The sequence below is a fragment of the Pimephales promelas genome, chromosome 16, assembly GCF_988280905.1.
Source record: "Pimephales promelas chromosome 16, fPimPro1.hap1.1, whole genome shotgun sequence".
NCBI lineage: Eukaryota > Metazoa > Chordata > Actinopteri > Cypriniformes > Leuciscidae > Pimephales > Pimephales promelas.
In genome coordinates, this window is record NC_142784.1 from 27,646,183 (window position 1) to 27,667,644 (window position 21,462).

The following is a 21,462-nucleotide window of genomic DNA, read 5'->3' on the forward strand; positions in this document are numbered from 1 at the left end:
AATCCCTCAAAAAAAAAAATCTTTTATTATCTTTTACTTGCTTTGTGGCATTATTTCATTTCAGCTATTGCATTATGTAGTTCAATTGGAGTCATCAGATTAATCAGAATGATCATGAAATCCCCGTCGCAATGCTAATGGTCCTAAAATATGAAATTTTGTGAGATTTACTCATCAAACACAAGCTCATTGTGGAAATTTTACATTACACCTACAGTCAGTTCACCCTGAAAGAAGTAATTAAAATGGTGCAATCGACAGAGAGATAAAAAAAAGTGCTGGTTTATGCATCATTTGTTTGTGCAGTGGCATGAATTTAGAGAATACAACAGAACAAACTGTAATTGTGCCAACTGTCCAGAGGGACAGATACAACCACCAGCAATGCAAGAGGCAGACAACTGTAAAAGAAACACTTGAAATAATAACAAGGATTTGTTTTCAAAGAGAATGGAGCTAAATATATTGCGTATGGCAGCTATTATCAAGAGTGATGGTAGGAACGTTCAAACAGCGTGACACTTCTGGGTCGTTATTAATGTCCTCGCTCTTGCCGCATTCCATTTTCTTTTCGTTCCATTTGTTTTCCGAGTCGGAAAAAAAAGGAGGTGTCTAGCTCTTGCTTTTGTCCTGGAAATGCATTGGCCTTCTTGTCTCGAGAGGCGAAAAATCCAGACAGACATGTTTTGTGTCTCGTGTAAATGTCCCTCCTCCCTTTCTCCTTTCACAGGTGGATGGAGCTCCAAAATCGGCAACGCTGACAGCCGTGGCTCTGAGCGGCAGATACTCTCATGTTCCCGGGCCGATGCCTCGAGTCTCTGCTCTCTGCCAGCCTGTCCACATGTAGCAGCCCGAGTCTACAGCTATACTCCGAGCTAACGCTGCCAGTGGAGCCTTCATGAGCATCTCCAGCCTTTCTACGCTTCTCAGATAGAGGTACACTTCAAATCACACAGCAGGGGAGGAGTTCAAGGAATAATGCAGCCACCATTCTGTCATCATTTACTCACAAGCCTGCAAAAACATGACTTACTTTCTTCCTTTGAGCACAAGAGAAGATGTTACGCACTGCTTCTTTTATGAAGAGTGAACACAATATGTCAAGCAGCATAAACCAAAATAAATGTTTCTTTAAAGCAGGTCATTTGACTTGTGCACTAGATAGTGTTCTGACGCCAAGCAAACTGAAATTTAGATTTGTTGTTATTTATGGAAAGTCTTCCCCTTAGGCTCATTTTTTTGTGAATTAGATTTGAGAGCTGCAGTGATTACCAGTGTGTGAATAATTTACATTTAGGACTTTTCCTCAAACAAAGCTTTCAAAACGCATGGAATTAGTTCATTGTAGGAATCACTTTTATGGTGCCTGGTCAATGTACGGAAAATATCAACTTCTAAATATCGCCTTTTGTGATCTGTGGAGGAAGGAAAGTCATGTGGCTTTGGAATGAGATTAGTTTATTTTCATTTTTGGGTGAACTGCCCCTTTAATATTTTACTAGATATGGAATTTCATATGAAAAAAGCAGTAGAGATGTTGATGTTGGCAGCTGTCATGCCGTAACTTGATGAGACTCTGAGAGAGGAATCTTTATCAACATTCTTTGAGACATTTAGGTTTGATTGAGGCAAACAGCATTTTTTCAACAACAATGCACATTTATAATTATAATTATTATCATATTTTTATTCATCAATTAACCCTGTGTAAGTAAACCTGTTAGTAAGCCTCCTTGTTAGAGCGCCCGACTCTCATGCCGGAGACCCGGGTTCGAGGCCCGCTCGGAGCGGGTCGAGTGGGACCTGGTTGAAGTGGTTACACCCGTATCACGGTTTTCACCACAATATTAAGTATCACCATTTTCAACATTGATAATTATGTTTCTTGAGCAGCAAAACAGTATTTTAGAATGATTTCTGAAAGATCATGTGACACTCAAGACTGGAGGGATGATGCTTAAAATTCAGCTTTTGACATCACAGGAATAAATTACATATAAAATATATTCAAATAGAAAACATTTATTTTTTTAGAGTTTAGAAAATAACGCCATGATGGTTTGGAGTCAGATTCTGGACTTTCAGCTCGGATTTCAAGTAGTTCTTTATATGCCCAATGTCATATAAGCTTCATACATTACAAAATCCAGGAGCCATTACTATGTAAACCATGTACTGTAACGGATATTGACTACACTGTCTGAACAAACCAATCTGATTTCATTACTTGTGAAATGACAGTGCAGACAGTCAGTTCTAAAGATTAGAAAACAAATCAGAACTAGGTCTACCTGAATGTTTTTCTCCTCAGTTATTACTTCATATCCAAAAATGACAGATCTGTGATTCAAAACACATCCATGTCAAGCACTGCTTTCTATTGACTAATCATCTGGATATGATGTGTTTACATAATCAAGTTCTAAGGCACACCAAGCTCTCCACACATAATTCAATTTAGATGTGATGTGAGGTATGATGTTGTTTTTGAGTGGCAATATAATGGACAAAAAGACAAGGATATGCTGTTAGAGTTGACTTTTTCATTAAAATAGAAATATATAAGTTAATAAAACAAAATATCAGCTCCTCAGCTCATATTCTTACTTAATGGTTTCCATCTTTTATATTTGCATGTCACAGAACAGGCATGTATTATATTCAACTCAAACTGCATTTTCATATTTCTGTTATTTAACCCTTTGGGGAGTAAGCCCTTTTTTTCTCTATTTTTACATTTGGGCTTATAAACCATATGGAGATGGAACACCATGTGTTTGGTATCTATGGATTCAGAAGACCCTAAGCTAGCATGTAATGTGCTTATAAAGGAGTATGAGTGAAACATGTACAATAAATGTACAATAAACTAGATAATTTCAAAAATGAAAATTTTATTTTTGTCATTTATTACTGAAAATTACACCTCACACAACAATAGTGAACCGTTTTTGAACAAAAAATATATTGTTCAACTCCTTTGCTTGACAGACATTTGTAATTGTTCAATCAAAAGTAAAATACTTCATCATCTGTTCGGATTTCTCCTCTTCACTTTCCAGTAATTGTTCTAGAGCTTTTTCTGAGGTAAATCTTTTACTGTTTGCCATCATTAAGTGCTAAAACAATAAGATAATAATGCTATAATATATATATATAATATTCTTAACAACATAAATTTCATTGGCCTTATACTCAGTTGTACAACAAAGAAGTGAGTACACCGTATACCATTGTCTTCAAAAAGACTGCACCTCTCTATCATTAATAGTTTTTAAGATAATTAAACATTTGTATGCCATTAGTATGCCATTTTGGGGGCGGTACCGCCCAATCCATCCCCAGATTGTTAATATCCTTCCACAGCTGTTTCTAGCTGTTATTTTGCCTTAGTCATTCATTAGTTATAACTCATACTTGGTGGCATAGAGATTGATAGATTTACTGTCATAGTTGTAGAAGAAAAATAAACACAGTTGCTTGCTGCCTAGTAGCATTCGTGAAAAAAGCTGTCACAGCTGAGGTCAGAGGTCAACTAAAGGGGAAAAAATGAAATACAGAAGAAGTAAGTATGTTCCTTTTGGAAAACAGGCCTGCCACGGTCTGGCGCGTACCCTACCTGGCCTAATTCAATGTGAAGGGTTCTTTAAAGCTCCAGAAACATGATGCTTTCAGAGCTGACTGGTGAGGCCCTCTGGGTAATAGCCTCAGTCCAGAGAATTTCAGTGGCAGCTGACTTTAAATGTCGCATCAATAGTCCGAAACATCATTTTTCTTTGGGTATAATATTACCGAAATGCCACAGACACAAGTGAACCCGACGCAGGTGCTCTGAATGCATGGAGTGAATAAAGTCAGCTAAATGGTGCTGTCAATGTAACGTACATATATAGAGCAGTTGATTGTGTCTGCAAGTTCTTAAATTGTTTTAGGGCAGAAATATAGATGCAATTTATGATGTTTAGTGAGTAATGGTGCTGTATTTTTTTGGTGCATTGCCCAGCATTGGTTTGTGCATTCATTCCTTAGGGGAGACATGGCAGGCAAAAACAGTGTTTTCTTTTTACTGGTTAATTTTGTGATTTTTGGGCTATTTGTCTTCAATAACATGTCTTCCTTCAGACTTGCGGTGAAAAAAAGTCCAAAATACACATTTAGATCTTTATTTTACTACACTTTGTCAATTTGCACCTGTAGATTTCTCCTAAATTCAACAAAAGTTGGCGTGATTGCTCCACGATTGCTGTCTGCACCCTGTCATGTAATATAATCCTGGAAAGCTCTCTCTCTCTCAGGAAATGAACAAATTTGGATCCAACAACATTGTACAGGAGGTACAATGTTGTTGGATCCAAATTTGTTCATTTCCTTTTTTTATCAAGCAACCAATCGTGAAAGTACAATGGGGCATTTAACTCAAAATCTCATTGGCTGATGTCAATTATTTAAAGGGATACTCCACTTTTTTTGGCATTTTACAACTCCCCCAGAGTTAAACAGTCGAGTTTTACCGTTTTCGAATCCATTCAGCCGATTTTCTGATATTTAGAAGAATATCAGTAACCAGACAGTTTCTGCTCTCATTGACTTCCATAGTATATTTTTTTTCCTACTATGGAAGTCAATGAGACCAGAAACTGTCTGGTTACTGATATTTCTTCTAAATTTCAGAAAATTGGCTGAATACATTCGAAAACGCTAAAAATCGACTGTTTAACTCTGGGGGATTTGTAAAATGAGCCTATTTCTAAAAAAAGTGGAGTATCCCTTTAAAGGCCATTTTCTCAAAATGGGTTTTTTCTCATACTCTGAGCCAGAAATCTCAAATTGAACAGCACTTTAAATACACCACACTTTCCAGTTGTGTTTTATACCTAAAAACGCGGCGAAAATTAACTTTTTATAGTGATAAAAAGAGATATCCAAAATCCCCTCTGTAAAAACCTATGACTAACATATCAACAAAATTGGCTTTATCCAATATTCAGATTTCTCTTCTGAAAATATATGCAGATTAGTGCATATAGACAAGATCTCACAACTGAACTAAAACACATTGAAAACGTGACAAATACAATATTATTGTGTGTTTAAAAAATAAAAAAAATATATGTAAAAAAATCAGCCCTGTACTTTGTTGGAAGTTATATTTGTTTTCGTTTTGTTTTGCGGCTCGAGACTCTAAAGACACAACACAAGTGGTTTGGAGAATAGATGTTTGTTTTTTTTGTTATACACAGTAGGAGTATGAAACATGGCAGCAACAACTGATATAACTAACTTATCACACTGTGGGCAATGAATGAATAGCAGTAAGGGTCTAAAAGGTAAAGGTAAAGGATGTCAAGACCACATCCGTCTGATGACCTCATTCAGCGGTAGAGCAGACACTACGCAATAGAGTTGAAGATGACAATATCAGGAGAGGGTGGGCGGCAGAGCGTTTCAGGGTCATTTGGGCTGTAGAGCAGGGAGCTGACTGATATTATATGTTCACTGACTGAGAGAGGTTATCTCAGTACCGAGCAGGAATCAAACCCAGTCGCTTCCCTGCCAAGATTATTTTCCTGAGGGTATCCAGGCGGCGCTGCGCTAATTAAAGCAAACATCAGCAGAACGCCCAACAGAATTTAGTCATTCAAGGGCACAGTTTTTCTTTATGCGCTGGTTACATTTTCCTTATGTTGAATCTCACTACGAAACTAACACATCACGAAGAGTTAGACAAACCGAGAGGACAGTGTGTGTTGAGTGTTTGTAGGGCAGGATTAAGCATCTTATGATGGATTATTGACTTGAAAAATACATCTTTAGTTCAAGACCTAGAAAAATAAATCACACAAACTGGGTCAGATTAAATTATCTCAGCATTTTTGATGAAGCCGTTGATCTAATTATCAGTCGGTGTGTTTGAGCGCACTTATATAAGCGATCAATCATAACAATGATGCGCTTCGTGCAGTGATTTTCTCACTGTGCGAAACCTCTTGAACTCATTTGACAGTGATTTCAAAATGGAGTTTGAATAGACAATATGTTTTGATTCAGATGCATTAGTATAAATCACTCTGACTAGAATACATCCATTCAGGCAGTCTGTTATCTGTCCAACAAAAACCTCAAATCAGTTTAATAAGAGTACTTCTGAAAGGCATTAATGGACTAAATGGACTGGTGTTCATTCCAGGGCATTGTACACCCTTTTTTAGGCAATTTATGTGGCAGTCCGCTTCACCAGATAATACTTTTATTAGACAATTATTGCTATTGTTGTTGTCCACTTTAAACATCCAAGGTCACATCATGTGTCAGTGTTATTTATTTCTTTATTTTTTAAATAGAGTTGAATAGTTGTAAGACACACTATATATTCACATCTGTAGATATTGCTGCATGTCCCTTCTGGTGATGTAATGCCCTGCTTACATGGCTGTAAACATCAGTGATTTGGTTTTTGTTTAGGGAAAGATTACTGCGTTGTAAGAGGTCTTACCGTTTGGGGTTTAAATCAGCGTGTTCTCTGGAGTGTTGAATTACTGTCTCAAGAGCTGATAAGATCTTATTTGTGTATTTGTGTGTGCAATGAAGTTTGACCTTCATGTTTAATGGCTGAGAAAATGCCATGACTGTAACAGTTTAGTTTCCATTGCTAACACTATACATCATCATGCCCATATGATCATGTGCGTACTGCATTCGTATACTTTATTACATTATAATGTCTAATCACAAGCTGTTCCACTAAATACGTATTTTGCATATACTGTGTGCAAAAATGTGGGGCCTGCTTTGTATTATGCATCAAGTTTATTTAACGAGGATGGATGTGCAGATCACATTGAAAAGGATGGGATTGTATAATCTCCACGAAGAAGTGATTTGGACGACAGAATTAGATATGACGGCTGCAAACTTCCTTTCTGTTTTGCTGAGTTTTGTTTGGAGCTCATGATGTCAAATTGTGAATGTTGTGTTCAGTGGCAGTTTTAGGTTTGTTTCTAGTCTAAATAGGCCTCTGTCTTTATTTTGCTATTCAGAATAGTGGGCTGAGGGAACAAGCTAGACATCAATGACAGAAAAACGAGGGCACATGAAATGTGCAATAAACAGGATGTGTAATATCCCTCCAAAACAACTAAAATAACCATATTACTGGCAGGCTGAGTCCCATTGTATTACAAGTATTTGCAAGTTTGTCTTCAAAAAGAATTGTTGCAAGGCAATGGGGAAGGAATTTGCATGGATTTTACATATTTAAAAGCTATAATTATAAAAAAAAAAAAAAAAATTTGCCAAGTTAACATATTGGAATATATGCTTAGGGCCTGGGGATGTTTAGGATTGGCAATCAATGAATGCAGCTGCTAATAAACCTACAGTACAAAATATTGCACAGTCACAGGTTTCTACAGGGATAGTGCCTCAATAAAAGCTTAGTACATACACCATTTGAGTCATTTAGAATTCAAGAGGTTAGATTCAAGTACTTTTACTTAGAGATTTGCAGACAGGGTTTTAAAAGGGCAAATCAATCCTGGAAATATGCAAGAGAAATATTAAATCTGAAATTGATAATTATATCGAACATCAGTTGGACATTTGACCATAGATATTGCTTTCTAAGCAAGAGTGGGACAATTTTTTTAAGGTCTGTGCGTCCAGACAACCAACCTATCTGCATGTGTTGCTTTGCTAATGATGTATACCCGTGTATTTGACGAGGCTTTCAGAAAATATGTTGAGTCGCAGTGCAGAACTCCTCTGTCTCACAAGAAAAACTGTCGGAGGAGACTGGCACATATTGTGATGTTCCATGCTGTAGTCATGGCCAAAATCGTTGGACATACTCTACCATTTGAATACCGTATAAATAATTCCGGCAATTTCGTCACATGTTTTGACTTCATTGTTGTGTGTCGTGGTAAGAGTGACGCAAAAGTCAACAAAATCAGATTTTTGTTGTCAGTTTGAAGAAAGCCTAAAACAGATAAAAGTCGGATTGTTTTCCAATGCAGTCATATTGGAATTTATGCGACTATTATGTCACTGTAGATTGATGAACGCAGTTCCCCCTTCGCAGGGAGTTTGATTGACAGGCGATCTGACCAATCATAATCCGCCGAATTCGCCATTTTGTCTGACAAAGTAAAAGGATTTTTGTCGGTGGAATTGACGTCTTTCATGGTTGAACCAACATTCTTTCTGATGTTCATCCATTTATATTTGATGCTTTAAATAAACCATAAGGAATTGATGATCGATTCACGAGCAGCTTTAACTAAGGCGCTACAGCAATCTGTTTGGTGTGTCCACCAAAGCGTTTTTCCACTCGCCTGTCGTACATTTTCAATTGTTTTAAATGGGAGCGCCGCATTTTTTAAACGCCATGAGCATAACGAGGCGCCGAGCGTTTTTTTTTTTCCGCGCTGAAGCGCAGAGCGCCCAGCGTTTTTTACTGGTCGCTGAAAGTTGAAAAATGTTCAACTTTGAATAAAACCCTGTTCTCATCACTGTCATTTTTTTACCCAGCCATCCAATCACAGTGGAGGAGGGGCGGGACAAATACCACACCGACCAACTGTCACAACATTCTTTCTGTACAATGACATCAACTGGCAGAGCTAACCGAATTTTAGTATGAAACAAATTGTCTGTGAAATCAGTTACTAGTAAACTGTGCTGCGGATATTCTGTATCATAGCAACGAAACGTCTCACGGAAAAAACGCTGCCCTGCCAAAATGCGCTCAAGTGCTCAAAGCTCGGCATCTTCAGCAGAGCTTGCTAAAAAAGCTTTGGCGGACACACGGCCTAAAGAGACACAAAATCGTATTTATTGTTTCAATTTCTTTAAAAAATGACCAAATCTGAAAGTTGAGTCTTTGATTCATATCAAAATGAAACTGCTCTGTTCTCTCTGTCAGCGTGTTGTCAGTGTCCTCTTTGCTCCGTAATGTATTTTCACTGTGTGAGATCATGTTGTGTGGCATGACTGCACTGTAAAAAATATTTTCAAGATTTGTTATCACAACATATTTTCTTTTGTCAAATCAACTTTATGATAATTTATTTAGTTGAGATAACTTATTATTTTGAGTTTCTGATGGTTAAATTAATCTCCTTCATTGTATTAACTCACTTTTTCCAGTTCAATCAACTTTAAATTTTAAGGCAACCCAGGTTACTTACTTTTTTAAGTTAAACCAACAATATTTTTTACAGTGTAGTAATCACATTTTTTCTTTTGTCAAATCAACTTAAATAATTTATTTAGTTCAGATAACATATAATTTTGAGTTTCTGATGGTTAAATTAATCTCCTTCATTGTATTAACTCACTTTTTCCAGTTCGATCAACTTTAAATTTTAAGGCAACCCAGGATACTTACTTTTTTAAGTTAAACCAACAATATTTTTTACAGTGTAGTAATCACAACATTTTTTCTTTTGTCAAATCAACTTAAATAATTTATTTAGTTCAGATAACATATCATTTTGAGTTTCTGATGGTTAAATTAATCTCCTTCATTGTATTAACTCACTTTTTCCAGTTCAATCAACTTAAAATTTTAAGGCAACCAGGTTACTTACTTTTTTTAAGTTAAACCATCAATATTTTTTTACAGTGTGGGACATGGCTTGTTGGACATTGCAATAGTAATTAAAGGGGGCGGGTCTTTGCGGACGGGTCTTTACAAATGCTGACGGGAGTCACTCCAAAGACAAAAATTGGACCAAAAAGATGCACGTTGATTATGACAACAACAAACTCTACGATACAGTCTAAACAGATCTGAGCTTAGTCATGGTTATACAATTCTACCCCAAAAATATTAATACAAAATAATTATTTACCTATTTCTTTCATTCATTTTATTTATTTTATTGACCTACTCAAAAAATAACATCGCAATTTTAGCTTTCACCACTAGAGGCGCAGTATCCCCCTTGAACTCCCGAAATGATGAAACCCAGACAGTTACAGAATATTTCAGTCACTGTGGAAAGCAACAAGAATATCTCTAAATGGAAAACACATGGAAAGCTATCTTCAAAAGGCAGCGTATATCTTTAAATAATTTTCTTATCACATCAAAGAAAGTGGCCTAGAGGGACAGCTGCATGTAGGGATGCTGAATAGAAGCTTCTCTCACAGAGTATGCCACTGTTTTCCTTTCTCCTTGAAACCGCTCTTTTGAAGAGCTGCCCAGTTCTGCAGGAGCCCTGCGCAAAGGTCACGGCCAATTATGTGTTTCAGTATGTGTTGTTTGTGTTTTCTCTTCCTGCAGCACTTTGTGTATTAAAGAGCTCTTTAAGAATGCCCTCTGTAATTCACATTGGGTCATCAAACCAAACGGCCACTTTTGCTTTTTACCTCTTTTGACCCAGCTTTACATTTCTATGGCTGTGTGTGTTTTGACATCTCAGAATTAAAGAAGTTTAAGTCAGAAAACTGCTTTATCCGTATATTCGACCAATTAAATGGCCAACCTTTGTATATAGGTTATAGCTGGAATGTTAATCAAGGACTTTTTCTTTTATTTTTATGAATTGGTTTGACTGCAAAAATGGACATTAATACAGATGGAAACTTTTTAAAAATATATATTTGCAAAATGACTGTTTATGCATTTACCTTACGTGTAAAACATTTTACCAGTTAATAATGGGTGTCGAGTGAAACATTTTAACCAGGCAATATATTGGTGCTCTTCGCATCATTTGCCAATAAGAATCCCAACAGGAAGTAAAGATTATTTAATTTAAAAATAGTTTAAGTTTTGCCTCCTACTGTCATTTCATTTTGCACTGTTTACGTGCGCCTGGTTCCATGCTCATTTATTCTGTGTCCTACAGTGTGACCTGTAGAGATAGAGATTTTCAGCATTTATATGAATAAAGTAGGTTAAAGCTGTTCTTATGTATGTGGACATTAGCATATGATAGTATAAGTGTTGCCAATAGTGTGACTCTTGAAACTTGGCCCTCCCACCCCCTTCCCTCGTCATGAAAAAGTAAACTCAGCATAAAAGTATCCTAGCTTACCACGTCCTCTTCTATAGAACTGCATTAGTTACTTTTGACTATATGCAACAAGGAGTCAGCGAAGTGAGTTTGAGGGTTATCATCAAAATAAAACTAAATGCAAATCCTAATTACAAATAATTGCTTCGTAAAACAATTGGTGTGTCCATTTCAGCTGAATATGGTGACAACATGGCCAGGTTGCAAAACAAATTTTGATTTAGCGCTCAGACCAAAACAAATTAACTTCCGCATCATAGACAGTGAACAGCTTGGCATTTTGGAACCAATGTTGATCTTTAATAATATCATTAGACAGCAGATGATTAATGTATGTAACAGACGATAAGAAACTTATGGTTTATTTGGGAAAAAAAAGTGACTATTATGCAGAATTACAGCAAATGTGCATAATGATTGGATTGCAGAGTTGGTAAATTTACAGATCGACCGGTAATTCTGCAAAATTACTTTTCTCAAATGAAGCTTAACATAAATAAAATAGTGGCGGCCAGAATGAAATATTTTGGCACATGACCTGTTCGATTTTACATATCTTACCTAAACAGCAAACAGTTCCTGGTTCTTGGTTGATACTGCCATCCTTAAAGGCCTAACTGTACGTTCACACCGCCACCGGCGAGAGCGTCAAAGTGGCCGGAAGTCATTCATTTTCATTGAGAGCCGGCGGCGAGCTCCGGCGAGAGCGGCGCGGCGCGTTTCGGACGGCGAGAGCGGCGAGCGGAGTTGAAATCAGCTCAACTTTATGGTAATAAGCAATGACGCGGTTCGGCGGCAACCAATCGGAATGTAGAAGTGCTCCGTTTGAGAGAATCCCAGAGAACGTAATCCTGTAAACTTTGGTTCCGGCCACATTAGTTCCCAAGCAAAATAGAGGAGGTTGATAATTTGAATTTGATAAGAGGGCGCGCAACACTATTTATTTATAGGCAAGATTTTTTGTGCTAGAACACTTTTTTGTAGCGAGAATGCAAATTATAATAGCACTTAACCATGAACACACAAGCCACACCACACACATATGGCTTTTAATTTGTTTATTTCGTTAGCAAACATGTCACTATAATTTTAAAGTTATTTCCATCGATCAATTTTCTGCAAAAATAACGACTGGCATGCTTGTTTGCTTTGTGGCCCCTATATACCGTTTCCCCACCCCCCACGCATTCGATCTACGTCAGAGCATCAGAGCATCCACGAATCTTTCCACAGCGTCGTTAACAGAGCGGCAAGAGCGAATTTTGTCGCTCTCGCCGGCGGCGGTGTGAACGTACGGTAATTGCTGGGGCTGAAATGCTTTCAAAAGTTGTGGCTTTCTGCACTAAATTAAATTTTGGTGTAGGTCTTCCTTTGCAGATTACATCCAGCTTTTCTTTAAAAGTTTATCTTGAAAATGGCATTGATAATAAATTAGCAATGTCCTCCTCACTAATGCTGCTTGCGATTTCCATAGCGAATCGCACTATTTAATCAGCGGGTTGTTTTTATTCCGATCATGTTCCTCACAGCGGGCATAACTTGTCATAAAGTTGGTGAAAACAAGCCCCGCCCATTTAGGGGGCTGATATGATAGGTACATTTTGAAATTTGTCTCTCATTGACTTGCTATGGCTTGGCCCTCTGTAATTCGACAGCTGGACCACCAATCACAGAGCTGAAAGCGTCCTATGGAGAAAACACAACACAACACAAACTGAATCCTCAAAAAGATTCACTGTAGATTTATTGTCAATTTTTTTAAATGTTATTTTTACACAGAGTTTAGCCCTGACTATTCCCTTCTAATATGTAGGACTATATTACTAAAATAAAGTACATACAAACTGCATAAACAACTGCATATGGGCCTACTGTGTACATTTATGAACGATTTGTAAATTGTCCCATTACTAATTTCTATAAAGGATCTGTAGATTTTGTAGACCACCTAAAGATAATTTGAAACAAGTCTGCAAGTGCCAAAGATATTCAGGGCATCATCTCCCTTAATACAGAACAAACTATTAACAACCCATCCTGCATGAGTCTGCGAGTACAACGTCTCCATATTATTCAATGAGAAGACTTCCAAACTTTTCATTTGGAAACTCGAGTTAAATGGACCAGGGGACATCTGCAGTCAAATGAGGCCTTCGGTAACTAGGAGGATTGTGATGGATTCAGAAGCCATAGAAACGGTGGAAATGGCTAACTGCTGTTGTTTGAATGTGTTATGTATTCAAAGCATCTGTTTTGGCTCGCCTGATTCTGCAGGTTGTCATTGTGTTGATATAATTCAGATCAGTGTTCAATACTGAGAAGCAAACCACAGGCCCACTGTTAAGATAAAATGCCTGATAATGGGATGTGATTAATGAACTCTGTTTTGGATTGTCATAGCAACATGAATTAATGGGCATAAATTTACCCGAGATGAACGAGTGCTGGAGACAGATATCAGTGTAAAAAGCTCAGGTCTGTGTCTCTGCTGGTCTCGGAGTTGTATTTTTTTTATATTTTTACTCCGTTTTGCAAGCCAATTTGGTGTACCCCAAAGGGGGCTCCGTCTTTGATGACACCCAACTGGGCCTCCATTGTGTCAAATTAAATCCTTTGAGAATTTTTAATTGAAAAGCTCTATACAGTGGCTTTCGTTCAGTTCATAATTCGGCGCACACTGTGAGTGACAGACAAGTATGACATCCGCCCTGCGGGTCACGTCTCAAGTCCCGAGGCAGCATATGATTACTGTGATTGCTTGATTCTAGAGCTCTCCACTGGATGACACTGATTGAAGCACAAAGGGGGTTGAGTCACATGATGATACATGATGATGCATTGTAGCAAAGTACACAACTAATATGCAGCCGCTTTGAATGGACGGACAAAAACAAAACAAGCTAAAAATAATGGTGCTGTCAGGCTATTTTTCTTCATTCCTTCCCGGAAAAGGAAGTTCATATCGATTCACCACACTTTTACCTCACAGGGCCCATGGGCACTCTGGTAGAAAGAAACATGGACTTGGTAATCCATCTCCATTGCATCAGAGCTCTCTGGGCTAGGAATTCTGTCTGTCGCAGAGGCACGGAACGCTAGAAAGACTCCGGAAATCACTTACCGCTTCTCACTTACATCAGAGTAAAGTGGAGAAGTGTCACTCTCTCCTTCTACTTCAGGTAGTTTTATCCACCTTTCGTTCTTTGAATCTAAGCTGTTTACAGATGGAGACTTTTACGAAGAAGGACTGGCTACTGTTCTGAATGGTTTGTATCGGAATTTCCATTAACCAATATTTGACTTATTCCGAGTGGAAATTCCCAAATGCTGTGTATGGTGTGGCTTTAGCTTAATTCATAAGAAGGACTCTTGATATTCTTGATATTCTCTTGATATTTCTACTCTTGATATTCTTTTCATATTCAGGATTCTTTGTCCGAATCATGACCAATATATACTGTACATTATACAAAATGAGTTGCATTGTCTTTACCCTTGCATTTCAACAAATGTTAAAATGTTTTAAACAATGTACACTATCGTTCAAACGTTTGAGGTTTGTAAGCGTTTTTACCGGTTTTGAGCAAAAAGAGAGTAAAAAAGTGTGTGTGTGTGTGTATATATATATATATATTACTATTTATTTTGACTGTTCATTTTAACTGTTCTTTTTTAATAAAAAATAATTTATTCCTGCAATTACAAAGTTGAATTTTTCAGTAGCTATTACTCCAGTCTTCAGTATCACATGATCCTTCAGAAATCAGTCTAATATGTTGATTTTGGTGCTCAATAAACATTTCTTAATTATAAATGTAGAAAACATGCTGGAAACCTTTCTCCTTTTTTTTTTCTTTTTTTTTTTGTGGAGATTATGCAGTGTAAAAAAAATATTGTTGGTTTAAGTTAAAAAATGAAGTAACCTGGTTGCCTTAAAATTTTAAGTTCATTGAAATAAACAAAAAATGAGTTAATACAATGAAGGAGATTGATTTCATCACCAGAAACTCAAACTATTATGTTATCTGAACTACGTGAATTATTTAAGTTGATTTGACAAAAGAAAAAAATGTTGTGATTACAAATCATGAACACATTTTTTTTTATTTACAGTGTGTTCAAAAGATTAATTTCAATAATTATTGGAAATATAAATCTTTTTTTTTTTAATTTTATAAATGTGTCACTTCGCCCCCAAATGTCATGTAGGTGTTGCAAACAAAGATGAAGCTCGATCTATTTGCAAGCATTTTATCATTGTAATCAAAATAAACCCATGGGACACACTTCTTAGGCTAACCATAATCAAAACTCGAAAAACAGAAAGAAAAAAAAAAACCCTGAGGTGATCAGACCAAGACAGGCTTCAAATACACAGACACACACTTGACGTGTTCGAAATTGTTCAAAATTGTGTTCGGAAAAATGGATGGATGATTCAGCTTGTGAGCGCAATCTTCTGGCAAGATGCAGGAATTCATTCATCACAACCCTCATAGTGCATTATGGGTAGTATCTGAGTCTATATCCGTCATACACTCGTCATTGTGGTGCATTATGGGATTGAATGAGTGTACTACAAATGGTGACACCACTACAAATGGCTGTACTCTTAAATAGTGCCCTATTTAATGGTATAGGGGGCGATTTCGGAGCCTGGGGCTAAACAAAAGACCATGCAGAGCATGAACAAAGAACACATCAGAAACTGAATTGAGAACAGCGCAAAACTAACTCAAGCAAAGTCCAACTCAAGTAAAACACTTAGACAGATCAAATGTGACACCAAACTTTGAATGGTATTAGAACTTGTTATGTATTATTGTAAATACTATTTTTAAAGCTGAAATAGAAGCATGTCAGTTAAATAAACCTACTTTTGCTCAGTTTTGAGCTTACAGACCTGTTACTGCAAATCTGAGAGGAGTTTTGAAGAACAATCCAGAATCATGTCACATCATCAACAATTAAATAGATTATTCAGTAATTAAGTACAAAGAACAGCAGGCTTTTTGCTGCCGCCAGTGGTGCAGAAAAACACACATTTAACTGGATGCCAAATCAGATGGTACATTAGAGATAACTTTCTATGAAACAAGTCTTCAAACAAGTCCCATGAGGGAATTTTTCTGATTTTTTTTTTTTTTTTTTTTTTTTTGTATGTATGAGATGCAAATCTGTTTGGCTCACTCAAGGCACCGATAATTGAAACCATGGTTACACTGGATTCAATCTGTGTTCATTTCTTAGTACTTAATACCTAAATAGAAAAAAAAAACAACGAAAAAAAACTTATTGAAGACAGTAGCATGATTTAATTTCATGTGTATGATTCCTTTTTCCAAAGTCACACACAATTTAATGGCCAATAACAAATCTCACATAGACCGTTATGTTGTAAAAACCAATGGCCATAGCAGCTGAAATTGTCGTAAATATTGTAAACAAGAGGAGCAGCTGTATGATGTCATAGCATAACCACACCATAACAGCTATACATCTAGTTCACAAGATGCATCTCAGCAAAATACTTTTTTTGTTTCAGCAGGACAGATTCACTTCAGTAATATTGTGGTTTCAGTCCTGTTGCGTGGCAGCCTAATATTCACAAAGCTTAATCCCTATTTTACGCTTACCTTAAGACCTTCTGAGATGCACAAATTTTAATGAAGTGCAGATATTTGATTGCACGTTATCTGTAAAATGAAAACTGGTTGCATTGAGATTGAGAGGAGAAAACAATTAAATATGATATTTCTAAGTTTGAACTCAAAGGAATCTAGTTTGATATAGGAAAACATGTTGTATTTCTTTTTGTTTTTGTTGTTTTTCTTCTTTTTTGCAATGCAAACTTTCTAATGTAATTTGAAGGGGTTACATATTTCTGCCAACTTGCATCATCTCCACACAAACTTACTTATGAGTTGATTCTACATTTAAGTGTAACCACAACATTGAAAAGCCATATTCGTCTTTTGCAGTGGTAAAAGGATTCTTACTTTTGACATAAGCTGTGATGCACGGTGAAAGAAATAACCTAGTCTTTAACCTTTATACGGTATTCATATATATTTTTCTCTCTCTCAGAGGCCCCAAAAATGTATGTCTAAAAACAACGAGAGCAATTTAACTAACTTATTATTTTCCCTTCCCTAAGTTAGTCAAAGCCCAGTGGTATTGAAGCATCACCTCTCAGTTTTACTAAAAATAAGTAGTGCACTATTTTCGAAATGTGGTTGCCATCCATTCTAATCACTTTTTTTTCCCTAATTGGGATCAATTTGATTGTTTTGACACGTTGCCAATTGATATAAGTACATGGTATAAAGCCTTTCACAATGATGGTTAAGCACTGGTTTAGAACAAATCAGAGCTGTATGCATATTTAAATCGAATTAATTGGTTTATTCATTTATATTTATGCTGCCAGGGTTGGAAGTATCCCTAAAATAGGTATCTATTGTTCTTTTATAGGTGTATATGTGTATGCATACATATGTATATTATCTATTTGCAATGCATATTTTTCATCTTTTGGCTGGAATGTTTTGTGTACTGTCGCTATTGAAATAAAGTAATAAATAAAAGCTAAAGAAGTTTCAACTTGATACACATGAGCATTGTTAAGTACATATTCCAAGGTGTTAAAGGGATACTCCACTTTTTTTGGAAATAGGCTCATTTTACAACTCCCCCAGAGTTACACAGTTGGGTTTTACCGTTTTTGAATCCATTCAGCCTATTTTCTGATATTTAGAAGAATATCAGTAACCAGACAGTTTCTGGTCTCATTGACTTCCATAGTATATATTTTTTTCCTACTATGGAAGTCAATGAGACCAGAAACTGTCTGGTTACTGACATTCTTCTAAATATCAGAAAATCGTCTGAATGGATTCAAAAACGGTAAAACTCAACTGTTTAACTCTGGGGGAGTGGTCAAATGAGCCTATTTCCCAAAAAAGTGGAGTATCCCTTTAATAGAGCCTTGGAATCTCTGAGAGCCCAAAAAAGAACATGAATTTGATTGTGGATTTGTATACAGTGCCAAATAGTGACAAAAAAATAAAACAAAATACAAACTATTGCCCTTAGTCTAGGCCAGTGTTAGGGCTATTCATCCAATACAATGTAATTGCATTTTACAAAGTCATTGGCTTAGAACTTCACCTATGGAGTACATTTTACATGTTGTCACACTGGCACACTGTGTTTGCTTGTCTTGCAGTTCCCCCGAGAGATGGAGTGGCTGACCTTCTCCCTCCTGGCCCTGGCTGTGTCTGCTTCGGGGCAGCTGTGCCCCAAGCGTTGCATGTGCCAGAACCTGTCTCCATCTCTAGCCATCCTCTGTGCCAAGACTGGCCTGCTTTTTGTGCCAACAGTCATCGACCGGCGTACAGTGGAGCTGCGTCTCACAGAGAACTTTATCACCGCAGTAAGGAGGAGGGATTTCGCAAACATGACCAGTCTCTTGCACCTGACGTTGTCCCGCAATACCATCAGCCAGATTTTGCCTTACGCTTTCGCCGATCTTAAGCGGCTGCGTGCACTGCACCTGGACAGTAACCGCATAAGTGTCATCACGGACGACCACTTCCGAGGACTCACCAACCTACGGCACCTTATCCTTGCCAACAATCAACTGCACAACATCTCGCCACATGCATTTGATGACTTTTTGGGGACTCTTGAGGACCTAGATCTTTCGTACAATAACCTAGTGGATATCCCATGGGACACTATAGGACGCCTCACCAATGTGAACACTCTCAACATGGACCATAACCTCATCGAGCATGTCCCCCTAGGAGTCTTTTCGAACCTACACAAACTAGCACGTCTGGATATGACATCCAACAAGCTAAAGAAAATACCCCCTGACCCATTGTTCCTTAGGATACCAGTTTATGCCAAGTCAAAAGGGTCACCCCTTTCCTCCCTCGTCTTAAGTTTCGGAGGGAACCCACTACATTGCAACTGTGAACTACTCTGGCTAAGGAGGGTAACGCGAGAGGATGACCTGGAAACGTGCGCGTCACCTCCCGATCTTATGGCAAAGTACTTCTGGACAATTCCAGAAGAGGAGTTCATCTGTGATCCCCCTGTGATTACAAGGAAATCTCCCAAAACCTTTGTCATGGAAGGTCAACCCTCCAGCCTGAAATGCAAGGCCAATGGGGACCCAGACCCAGACGTTCACTGGATCTCCCCAGAGGGCCGTCTAATCGCCAACACCTCCCGCACTTTATCCTTTAGCAACGGGAGCTTGGAGATCAACATCACTTCCTTGAAGGATACTGGAGTTTTTACCTGCATTGCGTCAAATGCCGCGGGGGAATCTACAGGCACGGTGGAGTTGGTGGTCAGCCCCCTGCCACACTTGGCTAACAGCACCAACCGAATCCGAGAACCTGATCCAGGTCCGTCTGATATTCTAACCTCTGCTAAGTCGACTTCATCAGTCAGCAATGAGACCAGGTCTCAGGAGAGGAAAGTGCTACTTGCTGAGCTTACGGCAAATTCTGCACTCATCAGGTGGCCTTCGCAACAACATTTCCCTGGAATCAGGATGTATCAGATTCAGTACAACAGCTCGGCAGATGACACCTTGGTTTACAGGTAAGATATCTCATTATTTTGTGAAATCTAATTACAGTTGTGCAATGTTATTGTGGTGCAATTGGGCATCTAACGTCATAGCTTTCTCCTATATAACTGTATTACAATGATATGATGTTCATGTGTTGTTAAGTATCTCAATTCTTTTATTACTGGGACCCACTTTAAATATTGCATCTGTATTGTTTAATTGAACAATCAATGGCCTTCATCTCCATGGACTTGCCTTATGCTTCATTTTTCAGTGTGACTAAAAATGACAGGCGCAACTTTATCTGTATTGCACTGCAGGATGTCTTTGTCACGATAAAAGAGAAAGGGTTTGCTTCATCTGTCAGAAGTTGCACTGTTTATGGGCCATGTATTCCCAGAGCACTTTCTAAAGCTTTGGGATATCCAAAATTCAAAAGTGTTTGTGCACAATGTTCTTTGAGCCTTAGAAATCCCATTCATGAAAGAAGACAGAAATATCAGAGAAAATATGACTCTATGGTCAGACTAACAGAGGATTCTTTTTGATGTGAAAGAGAAAACAAAATATGTGCTGGGAGAGATGGGCACAAACCATGGCTAATTTGTCTTTTTCTAAAGTTTCGAATCCACACAAATTGTGCTATTTTTCTCATTCACAGCTGGTCTGTATGTTTAATTAGTCTGGGTGCTGGGGAAGACCGTGAATTAGCATCCATCGCACAACCTTGGGCAATGTGCGACAGTGAAACGAATGACCATAAAAGCTAAACACATTTCCTGGAAGAAAAGAAATACTGAAGGGATGAAAGATAGGCTACTTTGGCTTTATGAATCATTGATAATGGTGGCTATGTTGTTGGGTCCGGGATACAAGAACATTCCGTGCATGCTGAATTTGAAGAAAAAGGCAAGGGGCACTAATGAAAATTATACATAAATTCAAATGAATTGTACTAATGACATTCCCGACAGTAGTGCTATCTCTATGCAGATAATATAAAGATGGCGTAAAATTATTCAAGCCACCCAAAATATTAAACACATTAAAGCACACCCGAAGTGAAAATTCGGTCATTATTTAAATGCCCTCGTGTCCTTCCAAACCTATATGATGCTCTTTCTTCCGTGTAGCACAAAAAGAGTCCAGAGGGGACGATTTTAGAAAAGGGCATAACAAAGTTTAATTTTGATTCATATAAAGCTATCGTATAACATCAAAAGACTTATATTTTTATTTTTTTTAGCTGAACTATTCATTTAAGAGTGGATTATTTAGAAATTCTGGGAAACTGGGTCATCCCAAGGAGAAGTCCAGCTTGCCAAACCTCATGCGCATTAAAGCAGAGCGATTGATTCTAAAAAAAGACATCCAGTCACTTTTGCTTAAGCTTTCTCTTTTCTTTTTTGACCTTTTAACCAAATCTCCACAATGCTCCTCCTTCTAATTGAATAAGCGTGTCAATAGCTTTCTGTAATGGTTCCACTGAAGCTGAGTCAAATTTCTGAGTCCAAATGCAGTTTAGTTCATGATTAAAAACGTGTACAAACAAAGCAACAACTTGGAAATAAATGCATGGGTTTACCAGGGTTGTGCATCATTCAGAAATGAATTGATAACCTTGAAGTTCCAATTGTATTTCTGAATTTCAATTGAATATGAATTGAAAGTAAATAAAAAGATAATTTTACAATCACAAAGCCAAGTTTAAAAAGGTGTTTGGGGACAGATGGCTTTAGTATGAAGTGGCTGCAGTAAAAAAAAAAAAAACATAATAATAATAATAAATAAAAACTTTATTCATCCAGGCCAATAGATGTCCAAGAAAATCGGAACGAAGTAGAGGCA

The 21,462-nt window shown here is 37.5% G+C and overlaps 1 protein-coding gene across 3 annotated transcripts in view; it reads left to right on the plus strand.

Moving 5' to 3' along the window:
* LOC120478801 (leucine-rich repeat and fibronectin type III domain-containing protein 1-like protein) overlaps positions 1 to 21,462 on the plus strand; it is a 124,180-nt gene that overhangs the window by 52,437 nt on the left and 50,281 nt on the right. For all 3 annotated transcript variants that reach the window (XM_089121391.1, XM_089121390.1, XM_039670937.2), the window contains exons 2-3: positions 731 to 936; positions 18,253 to 19,643. In XM_089121391.1, the coding sequence (XP_088977517.1) occupies positions 18,265 to 19,643 (1,379 nt within the window). In that variant the 5' untranslated portion in view covers positions 731 to 936; positions 18,253 to 18,264. The remainder of the gene's footprint in view (positions 1 to 730; positions 937 to 18,252; positions 19,644 to 21,462) is intronic.